Source organism: Silurus meridionalis, chromosome 3 (assembly GCF_014805685.1).
Source record: "Silurus meridionalis isolate SWU-2019-XX chromosome 3, ASM1480568v1, whole genome shotgun sequence".
In the NCBI taxonomy this organism is placed as follows: Eukaryota; Metazoa; Chordata; class Actinopteri; order Siluriformes; family Siluridae; genus Silurus; species Silurus meridionalis.
In genome coordinates, this window is record NC_060886.1 from 14652015 (window position 1) to 14664360 (window position 12346).

The window sequence follows — 12346 nt, forward strand, 5'->3', positions numbered from 1 at the left end:
GCCAAAAAATCCTTAACACAGCAAAACTTCTAGTGTAATCCTATGTTGTCTTACAGAGCACCTTATTCCTGGAGGTTTGTTGTTTCATTTCACTGTGTACTGTGAACTATATATCGTTGAGATGACAATAGAAGCCACCTGAATTGACTTGGAAGAAAAATTCTCATTCTTTAAAAAAGAACACATACAAAGCACAATTTAAAACAAAGTACAATAACCAGTCTAATACATGACAGTGCAAAAAGTTATAATTGTTTATCTGAACAAAATGGATTACATGATAAAAATGAGTGGCTATATATGTATATTTACTGCCAGTAAGCACAAAGAACTTCACACTATAGAACTAGAAAACCAGTTCTGAAAGCAGATTGCAGATCTTCGTCTAAGAAGATAAAAAAAAAAAAAAAAGTTCATCACGGTTATTAATACGGTTAATTTCTAAAAGGTGCTAAAAGGTGTTTCTGTCTAAACTTCCAAAAGCAAATAGGAATTATTATAAAGATGCTATGTGCTGGCTGTAATGCTGTTCGAATTTGGTGATATTTATAGATTTTTTATTATAGTCAATTCAGACGGCCTGATGTACTATTTATGTTGTCATTTACATTCAACTGCAAAAATGTTTCTTGATCTTCGTACCGTATATATTTATATCACAGCTTCTGCACTAACTCACTCCTTTAGCACAGATGAGGGATACAGGTAAGGGAACAGAACAGTGTGGAAATGTGTCAGTGCTTTGTTTGGTTTGTTTTATAATCTCTGAAAAGTGTTCATTATCTGGTGACATGCTGATAACCTGAAACAAATGTGTCCCTTCATTAATGCAGCATCAAATCCATAACCGGTGCTGTTGTTATGACATGTTGGTGCTAATAGAGCTGTTAGAACAAACGACTGAATGAAGTGCCAAAGCCATATTACAGAATTGAAACCTGACATATTTATTTGTTCTTCTTCATAAACAGCAGTCTGATTTTTTTTTTTTTTTTTTTCACTGAAACATTCTCCTTCTTGGGGTCACAGGAAAAAAGCAAACTGTCTTTTTACAGCAGGAAATGAAAACAAATAATGAAAACTGCACTGGTTTAATTTTATTCTCAGCTCACACTGCGCGTCTACACCATACCCACAAACACTGGTTGCTTAAACTCTGCATTACTTATGGGCGCGCCATTGAAAAGATACGCTAAGTCTCGAAGCTCTTTCTGTCCTTGTCCCCTCATGAATATAGTAGTACCCCAATTCTGCTCTGAATTTCATCTCGCCGGGCATATTACAGCTGAGCTCCCTTTTTAGCCACTGATAACTGGAATAATCACTCTGCTATTTCTTCCTCCAAGGAGCTTTTGTGCGCCTTCACTCCTGTCTCCCCAAATATTTCCATGATTAGCATTCACCCTGACGACTCTAAAGGCTCACTTCAGCGGCATACATTTGGTGTCAGAACAAAACAAAAAGAAAACGAAATCTGCAAAAAGACCTTCTGCAAAGCCTGTGTTTATATCGAGATGATGACATATATCGTGGCATTCTAATGAAATTCCTGACAGGAGGTGTTCTTATTAAATTCCACAAGCAGGCATGTTCACAGAGAAAACTAAATATTTGGCACAGAGATTGCAGCATTCGAGGCACATTTGTATAAATGTTTAAAGCCTCGAAACAAGGGCTTGTGTGGGAATTTTAATATTTAACCAGCAAATAATTAGCCATGGCTAAGCTAAGAATGGTGTGCCCTTTTTGTTGATATTTATAGATTTTTATTATAGTCAATTCAGACGGCCTGATGTACTATTTATGTTGTCATTTACATTCAACTGCAAAAATGTTTCTTGATCTTCGTACCGTATATATTTATATCACAGCTTCTGCACTAACTCACTCCTTTAGCACAGATGAGGGATACAGGTAAGGGAACAGAACAGTGTGGAAATGTGTCAGTGCTTTGTTTGGTTTGTTTTATAATCTCTGAAAAGTGTTCATTATCTGGTGACATGCTGATAACCTGAAACAAATGTGTCCCTTCATTAATGCAGCATCAAATCCATAACCGGTGCTGTTGTTATGACATGTTGGTGCTAATAGAGCTGTTAGAACAAACGACTGAATGAAGTGCCAAAGCCATATTACAGAATTGAAACCTGACATATTTATTTGTTCTTCTTCATAAACAGCAGTCTGATTTTTTTTTTTTTTTTTTTCACTGAAACATTCTCCTTCTTGGGGTCACAGGAAAAAAGCAAACTGTCTTTTTACAGCAGGAAATGAAAACAAATAATGAAAACTGCACTGGTTTAATTTTATTCTCAGCTCACACTGCGCGTCTACACCATACCCACAAACACTGGTTGCTTAAACTCTGCATTACTTATGGGCGCGCCATTGAAAAGATACGCTAAGTCTCGAAGCTCTTTCTGTCCTTGTCCCCTCATGAATATAGTAGTACCCCAATTCTGCTCTGAATTTCATCTCGCCGGGCATATTACAGCTGAGCTCCCTTTTTAGCCACTGATAACTGGAATAATCACTCTGCTATTTCTTCCTCCAAGGAGCTTTTGTGCGCCTTCACTCCTGTCTCCCCAAATATTTCCATGATTAGCATTCACCCTGACGACTCTAAAGGCTCACTTCAGCGGCATACATTTGGTGTCAGAACAAAACAAAAAGAAAACGAAATCTGCAAAAAGACCTTCTGCAAAGCCTGTGTTTATATCGAGATGATGACATATATCGTGGCATTCTAATGAAATTCCTGACAGGAGGTGTTCTTATTAAATTCCACAAGCAGGCATGTTCACAGAGAAAACTAAATATTTGGCACAGAGATTGCAGCATTCGAGGCACATTTGTATAAATGTTTAAAGCCTCGAAACAAGGGCTTGTGTGGGAATTTTAATATTTAACCAGCAAATAATTAGCCATGGCTAAGCTAAGAATGGTGTGCCCTTTTTTTGTTGATACACTCCATTTTACTTACCCCATGAGAGGATCCACAGCTATTCCTTTTGGATTCACCAGGTCCAGTTCTATTATAGTAACGCATGTCTCCCCGTTCCAGCTGCAAACAAATATCCTGCCGTTCGCTCGGTCCACAAAGTAAAAGTTTCCCGTGAGCCAGTCAATTACCATTTGCTCAACACCTAAATGGGGGAAAAAAGGAAGGAGAGGAATGAGATGCAGTAAAATAGTGAGAACATTTAGAATGTGCCTCACAGTAAGAGGCATAATTAGAATTAGCAATGGTCAATCTCAAAAGGGACAAGCGTAATGCTGTTTTTACAAGTCTTCAGAATTAATCAATTACCGAGACAACCGCACGGTTTCATCAGTTATCACACTAACTGGCAGCTTGGCAGAAACTCTCACCATGTGCCAGTAAAACCAATTTAATCAGGAATAGAAAGAAAGTCTAGCTTCCAATGCACAGCCCACATCTCTGTGTAGGTTAAAATAAACTGGCCTGGAAGATGGACTCAGGAGGCAACCCAGGACAGAGATAAAACAATGAAGCAAACAATGTCAAACAGCTCATATAATCCAAACTTCCAAGGCATTAATATTTCATTCACATTGGGCACTACATAGAGCTAAAGCAGATTTCTTTTTTTATGTAGACACAGCAATTGCTTTAAGCAGGAAATACATATTTCAAATGGGTAGACAAGCAGACTTCTAGTCTTGGCTGTTTTCAAATTTTTTTTTCATAGTTGCTCAACAAACAAGTGGAAGATTCCGAAAGTTCAACATAGAAAAAAAAAACCCAAATGCTCCAAACAGACATTCACAAAGCTTTCATTTGACATTTAATTTGTCCTTTGCTGTGTTGTGATGCACCCCAGTGCTGTAACTGAACATGAAAAATCACTTCTTAGCAATAAATAATATTTCATATTATAAGAGTACAATAAACCAAATACAAGATCATTATACAAGATCACGATTTCAAGCTTAAAATAGATTTGTTGTTTTGTCAGTTAATTATTTTCCAATATAGCGATAGACTACAAGCTTGAAATGATTTATAATGGCCAGATAAAGGTTTAATGTTTTTGTATTTGGTTTATTGTTAATCTCATAACAAGCAAAACGAGATAAATGTGTCTATATTGAAAACATTTTTGCTAGGTTGCTCCTTTGAGTGGAATCAATTTTATGTAGATTAACCAGTGTGTAAAGATGAAAATATTTTCTCAAGAGTCATGAACATACAAACATGAGGAAAACAAAAAGTGCAACACAAGGCTTTTGTTTAACTCTCTTGCTCATTAAACAACGCATAATAAATACAGATGCTAGTCACACTTGAATAAAAGCTTTCAAATGCAATACAAAAACAGATCACCAAATCTACATTTTCCATCAGCTATTGTATTATGACAGGAAATATAGTTCTAGGCCATAATCCTGACATTTGACACTAATGGGTTAAGTCCATAAGTCATACTACATATTTTAAATATGATTTGAAAATAGAATTACACAAATTTAAACATCCACCGAATAAAATTGATGTGTTACACTATGGGTAGCTATTAGATACACTGTAGAAAATGTGAAATGAATTGCTCTGAGCAATTAACTGACCTATATGCATATGCATGTGTGTTATATATCAATGAACACACATTTCCATGTCTCTTAACTTGCAACATCTATTCCTATTTGTCACCAATCATTGCTATTGAACACAATGCAGCATTTATTGCATTCAAATCCAAACTGAAATAAAGTCTTACTGTGAAAACTCTGAACTGATTTGATTTCCCGCTCTTTGGAAAAACCCGTCGGTTTCCTCATCTTGGCGCACCAGAGCTGTCCAGCTGACTGAGAGGATGTGACCCAGCACACTGATTCCTCATTGTGGTTAAAATCCAAAGAATGCGTCCCGTTTGCATCCAGGAATTTCAAGATCTGCACACCAGATCCATTAAGAGCTGTGATCACGATATTATCCAAGCTCACAATCATCAGAGCAGCGGGACTCTCGCCGGGATCTGAAATAAAAGTAAGGGCAAAATGGTGACAAGTCAGCATGAAGCCAGGCATTACAGAGCCATTTGAAGCATTCAGTGTGATGAGATAATGCAGATTTGAGCGGTGTGAATGAGAATAGGGGGTAGGCACAACACTTTGCTGGGAATAATGAAGCCATTATTTGCCATTAGGTGCCAACTGATTCGCACTGATGATTTCATTGGTGTTGGACTCTTCTTTTTAGATGTAAGCAAAATCCATAAAGGGAATTTTAGGGAACATTAAGGATTTAGGGAACATTAACGATTTCCAACCATTGTGACCGTTGTGAGTATGAGACCATCAAGAGCATTAGAACGACACATTTATCCAAATGTGACCCAAATCGAAGGGAAAAAATATCAAATGAACCTACATGCAAATGTAACTTTATTTTACAAAGTTTTCACAAAACATTTAATATTTATGGTAAAAGAAAAGTATTTATAAACCCCACCAACATTTTTTTTTCTTTAAATAAACCATATAAGGAAGGATTAATTCATGGCCACTACTCTTATATACTCTATAAATCAACTTGTCCTTTTTCAGCAACAAAAACTGAATGTTGCCTCCTACATCAGGAAGCAGATGCTGGTAATTACTTTCTAGAGTTTTTTGCTGGAAAGACAATAAGTGACTGCCACAACATTTCCACTTTGGCTCTAATTTATTATGGCTGCACAGGATACAAAAGACAATTTCACTTTGTTGAAATAAAAAAGGTGTATATTATAAATCTAAAAAAAAAGAAAACAGCGACATGACCAGAATATATCCTGGAAAAATATGAAGAATGAGTATAACTAAAATAAAATAAAAGAGAATAGAACCAGTGTTGATTAAACTGCATAGCCATTGCCTGCAAAAATAAATCAACAGTACTCGGTATGGCAACAGTATTTTTCGCAAACCATTAACTGACGAGGCTTCTTTTTTATATAAATAAACATTAAATAATAACTTGACAAATGCATTTTTCATCCTTTGCCGGTCCCCATCCTATAGTCAGGAAGTGAGAATGCACCAAGATTTATATGCATGAAATTTTACAACTAATGGAAACTCCATAGTTATCCTTACACGACAACCTCTTTCTGCTAAATGAATATTAATGTAGGTGCGCTGTAAGTTCAGTTAAGTTTATGGCTAATGATATTCAGTTTATTCCTCCTAGGAAAGCAGTCACGTTGATTAAAAGCAGCCTTATGCTGCATCTACTGCAAGGTGTGCTGTGCCTTGCAGCTATTTCCCACTGAGTGTACTGTACCTTAATCCCAATTCAATTTCTTTGCGTTCAACACTTGTGTTTGACTATATGTTTCAGACCAATAATACACAAGGGCACTTCATCTTTCCAGGTCACAATCTCCTATACCAAACGCGACCTTTGTGGTTTTACATAATGTAAAGTATACAACACTGTGACTTGAAATCCATTCTTTGTGCTGTGATTAACGTTTATTTAGCATTTATTAAAGAATTTACTTCAGACTTTGCTACGAGAGCTCTAAAGCCGTGACGTGTTCTTTGTGGGACCGATGAAAAATGAATCTGAAACCTGGAAATGACAACAGGCAGCATCATAATCACAGTAATTAACTTACTCTCCCTAACCTTTACAAAAACCTAGCACTAATGATGTTAGTCTGGGAGAGACAAAATAGGCCACTCAACTCCAGTCAGCCAAGCAGACAGAAATTCTACCAGCAGCTACAATCTAGCAATCCATCAACAGCCTGAAATACGTTTGCTCTCCTGATTAAACACTACCAGGTTTTTTAGCCAATTTGACCTGTGAATGAATCTGTCTAGAATTGTAGTTCTCTGTTTTTTATATCTGAAAGCCTCATTACAGGGCACCAGATTTAATGATAAAAGTGATTGGATTTCAGACTCATGAGCAGCTGCACTCCCACCCAGGTGCCATTAGGCATGTAATCTATGGGCAGTCCTGATGCAGATCAAGAATAGATTTCCTTCAGGTTTTTCTATTACAAAAACTCCTTTCCACTCCACAGCTGGTTTATCTGCAGCTAAAGACTGAATTACATGTCTTGCAGCACAGTAAAAGTCATGAAAGTACAATTTACACACTGGGCCTCATTTATCAATGTTTTTATCTTTTTTTTTTTTTTTTTTTTTAGTAAAATACAATAGAATAGAATACAATAGAAATACAAAATGTAAATAGAAATACAATATATATAAAAAAAATAAATTAAAATAAAAAGTAATTTAAAAAGTATATAAAATATATAAGTTTAACTACAAAGTATGAACATAATAATTCATAATTTAATAATTAAAATTAAGAATAATACTATATATGAAATGAAAAGAAATAATAAATGGTGCTGAACTGATGACTGAACTTAATGTCTTCTACAGCCAAAAGTCTCATGTAGCAAATAGTATAAGCATTGTTGCTGATTAGTTCAATTTTCAGAGGGAGTACTTGTCTGCACCAGAAATAACGTGTGTACCACAGTGCTGTTGATTTCTTTTCTATTTGATAAGAAGGTGATTGCATTTTTTATCGCAGCAGCTCTGACAATAATGTCACCTATAATTTATTTATAATTCATAATCAGCGCAATTTTCAGTTTCAAATTAACACTTATTCTAGAAGCTGCTCATTTGGATGATTTTATTCTAGGAGATGTTTACATTTAGAGAGAGAGAAAAAAAAGAAGGATATTGCTGTGTATAACAATTGATAACGTTCTTATTTTGTGGTTTTCCACAAAATGACACGCAAAATTTTATTTAATAAATAATGACAAATGATTTATTGCATGAATAAAAAATCACTTTGTGATACATTCCTCTTCACATCGAGCCGCCTCACACACAATCCTACCGCTGATGCTTTTTCTATAACAGCATGCCCTGCCATGATTTAATCCTCACTTAATCTTGCATAAGCTAATTATATATGTTATTTTTCAGAACATCAAACCATTGATAGATCAGTGGGCTTCTATCAGTGATATTTATGTTTCCAGAATTTCAGAAGTGATTTAAAATACCCCAGTAAAATTGACACATAGTGTTTCACCATGTTGTTTAAACTCAGTGCAACACAGTGCTTCACATAACTTTAAGAAACATGCAGCATTCCAGTAGTTAATTCATCATATCCTTACCCTGTTCGGCTTTGCAAGAGTGTCTGTTGGGCTGCAGTTTGTAGCCATCTGTGCAGCTACAGCGATACGACCCATAGGTGTTCGTGCAGGTTTGGCTGCATATCTCATACACTGCACATTCATCATGATCTGCACACAGAGGAAGAGTCACTTATGACAAATTAGGTATGCTCAAACATGACCCAAATACATAAAACCCGCTTAATGTGGATGTGCTTTGTCTTTTGTAAGGGCCATCTCACATCAGCGCACCTGTCCTTCTGTGTACCAGTCTCCAGAGTGTTCAGAAAAAGAGCATAGTACATTATCATCACTAATTTACAGATGATTCCCCTATTCCTCTACTATATGAAGAGTGCTATTGAAAAAACTGCGCTGTTGTAGCAAGAGAATAACCACTGCTTTATTTATTTGTGTTTTATTCTAGAACCTAACACAAAGGACATGACCACCAAGAGTCTGTACCATACAATCAATAATCATCACAGTCTGACTCAGGAGACATTATTTAGACCAAACTAGGTCAAACAAATAGAAGTCTTTCAGGAGTCGATGCCACGTGTCATATAAAGCCAGGCAGAAAGTGTTAAAAGTCCTCCCACCTCCAGAAACAAATAATCTCCTGCCACCATATACAGATGACAGATCGAAGAAAACAACATATAAATTGTGATAGTGAGGTCCTGGGCCACTGCACAGAACAGTCTCGGAGTGCCTTGAAAAAAATTTGACAAGTCTCCGGAAATGTACCGGAGGAATGGGTCCATTTTCCCGAAAGATATTCCCTTAGTGTTTTGTTGACGGTGGTGGAGAACGCTGTCTAACACATCAGTCCAAACTCTCCCATGGCTGTTCAGCTGAGCTGAAATCTGGTGAAGGCCATTGCACATGGTTTACATCATTTTCACATTCATCAAACTGTTCAGTGAGTGTTCATGTGCTGTGGAAGGGGACTGGAAAAGACAATGCCTATCAGGATAGAAAGGTTTCATCATGGAATAAAGATGATCACTCAGCATAACTTTGTATTGATTTGCAATGATTTTTCCCTTTCCCCACAGCGTAACACGCCCGCCGACTTTCCCTTCAGATTTGTCAGGAAATTGTGAATACCTTGTAACTTTTCATTTATTAAATGAGAGAGGACTACAGTACCTCTGCAGCTGCGTCCGTCCTCGCCCACCTCGAAGCCGTCTGCGCAGAAGCAGAAAGTGCCATTCCTGGTCATGATGCAGCCATAACGACAACGGAGCTCGTGGCAGGCTGACAAGAGTTCTGCAGGTGATATAGAACAAGCAAGAAACACAAGAGAGACAGAGATGTAAATTGCTGTTTGATTCTGCTCTCCTCGACCTACTTCTTCAGCCATCAGCGGGGAGACGCACGCCTGCCTGCTGACAGCCGTAAGCCTAAGGCGGGAATTAGCAGAGCTGCATAGAGAATCAGAAATGTGCTGCAGACAGAAACATGGCTATGAAATTATAAGAACACTTGTAACGCTTCATTTGAAAACTCAGAAACAGCAGTTCACAAAAGAGTATATTCTGTGATTTCCTATTCACCTACTGTAAATGCTTTGCATCAAAATCAGCATTTGTTTATCTTTTTTTCTAAAATCAGAGGACATTTAAAATCAGCTGAGCATTAATGACTGCTTTTGTTAGGCTTGCTAAGGCGTTCTGGCAGTGGATGTAAAGTAATATAGTAGTCATTTATTCATCTTCGGTTTTGTAGACAGCTGACCATATGGTAATCTTACCCAGGCTTTCGCCATAAAGATAGGAACGCATAATTGGGTACAGTGTCTTTGTATGCTGTAGCATTATAATATTCCTTTGTAGAACTAGGAGACCCAAACCTCCTCCAGCTTGATAATGCCCCTGTGTACAAAGTAAGCTCTAAACTATTTAGTAAAGGGTGGCGTAGAAAAAGCTCAAGTCTCCTGCACAGAGCTCTGCCCTCAACCCCACTGAACATCTTCCAGATGAATTGGAATGCTGACTGCACCCCAGGCTTCCTCAACCTACATCAGTACCTGACTTTAGTAACCTTTGTGGCTGAATGAGCACAAATCTCCACAACTACACTTCAAAATCATCTTCCCTGAAGAGTAGAGGTTATTGTAACAGCAAAAAAAGCCTATTGTTAAATGGAATTAGAAATAGATGATCTGATGTCCATAGACTTTTGGACACGTAGTGCACAATGTTAAATGTTTAAACTCTCCTAACACAAAGTGTTAGATATCTCACTACGCATTGTGTTTCCTGTTTGTTTGTTTAATTAACTAAAAACAATGCACTAAACTTGTTTTCCATACAATACAATAATGAAAAAAGTACTTTGGTGTAAAATAAAATAATATTTTTTTTTTTTTTTTTTTCCAGTGTACAGAGAAAGATAATTAGGTAGATGATATACAATATTATACAGGCATCAAAAAGTACAAAAAAACTGCTTCTTTATTTTACACATTTGCACTCACTACACATTGATGCAAAACCTTGAACTGAACATTCCATTCCACTTTATATTCAGTAAAGCTGAATCAATAAACTTGACAATTTTCTTTTTAAGTGATTTTGGCTGTTAATTAATTTTTTCTCACGTGGCAGCTGTCACTATGGTACTCCTGACATGGGTCTGTGCAATACAAGTGTAGCAACCCACAATTATTTTCAAGCAGAGCTGGCAACAAAAGAACGCATCAAGACATTTCTGAAAAACGAGTTTCAAAAACTTTCAAACACTGAAATGTATGGCAGGTCTTGTGCAAAGCAGCTTTCAGTCTATTGCAGTAGCTATTGTTCACTTTATTGTTCACACTTTTTTGCGGTTGTAAATTCATGAATGTGTACTTGCAATTATGACCAAATTATGACTACTTTACTAGTAAATATCAAATAAAATCTTATATGATTTTTATTCAGATACGATAGCTAACATCATTAGTAACATTTACTGTGTATATTGATATTTTTATCAGTATCTAGAGATTACTTTTCTTCCTATGAATGAAAATGAATGAAAAATAATCTTTTATTACATTTTTTTTAAATATATTGTTGACCACTTAATGTATATGTCTGAAACATTTTTCTTTTAATTATTTACTTCAGTGTCTCATCTACATAACCAGACCTTTTATATAGAGTTGTACAGTGATGTACTGAATGTTCTGCACCTGACACTTTGCTTTTCCAGATGTATGTTAAAACAAAGATGGAGGCACAAAATTGTATAGGGTGTCTAAGGGTGGGTAATAATAAATTTTCCCTTCACATGATCTAGGAGACCAAAACCTGTTTCAGCATGACAATGCCCCTGTGCACAAAACAAGCTCCATTCAGATGTGGCTTAAGTGATATGAAATATGAAGTGAAAGACCTTGAGTGACCTGCTTTAGAGCAGCCTCACCCTACTTCAATACCTTCCCAGAAGAGTGGAGGGTATTATAACAGAAAATGGGGACTGAATTTGGAATTAAATGTTTAAAAATCACGTGAATTTTATGATCAAGTGTCCGCAAACTTTTGTTCATGTGGTGTATTTCAACCAAGACTTTTTTTAATCTTGCCTTTGTATTTATCCAGCAAACCCAGTGACAAGAACTGTAATGCCACAGCATACAACGACATTATATTACTCTATTTGTTGCCTCCAGCTTTGGGTAGCATTTTACAGATGATCTATGGGCGATGAAGTGTACAACTTGTGCAAAAACCCACAGCAAAAATGATTTTATTCAGAACTTCATATGGTAATCGTAAGGCAGTCCCAGGCTACCGCATGTAAATGACGATAAGGCCTAAAATGACACTATATTTATTCAATGTTCTCCGAACACCGATTCGAGAACCGTGACTGTATATAAGCTAAATCACACCAAATGAATGATAACATTAATAGGCCCTTAATAGTGTAAAAAAAATCAGAGTGGTTTATCACTATATTCCAGGGCACATAAATTAGATTTATAAAATTTTAATATAAGTGTCCCTAAAACCCTAGTACTGCAAAAAAAATAAATAAATAAATAAAATAATTTTATTAACAAAGCCATTTGTATTTAATTCAAGCTGGAAATATTTCTGACAGTAAAAGAATCTGATTTTGATCCATTTATGATAAACAATAAAATAGTTGTTATGTTTAAAAATCACATATTTAATTGATGG

General features: G+C 36.2%; 1 protein-coding gene across 11 annotated transcripts in view; it reads right to left on the reverse strand.

The window, feature by feature from the left end:
- The window catches only part of lrp1bb (low density lipoprotein receptor-related protein 1Bb), a 281217-nt gene that overhangs the window by 147009 nt on the left and 121862 nt on the right, over nucleotides 1-12346 (reverse strand). For all 11 annotated transcript variants that reach the window (XR_006925101.1, XR_006925103.1, XR_006925102.1 and 8 more), the window contains 4 exons: nucleotides 9324-9443; nucleotides 8169-8297; nucleotides 4743-5000; nucleotides 2984-3146 (listed from right to left, as the gene is read on the reverse strand). Coding sequence is in view for 7 of the 11 variants with exons in the window: in XM_046844639.1 (XP_046700595.1) it covers nucleotides 2984-3146; nucleotides 4743-5000; nucleotides 8169-8297; nucleotides 9324-9443 (670 nt within the window). In the remaining 4 variants the exon portion in view is untranslated. The remainder of the gene's footprint in view (nucleotides 1-2983; nucleotides 3147-4742; nucleotides 5001-8168; nucleotides 8298-9323; nucleotides 9444-12346) is intronic.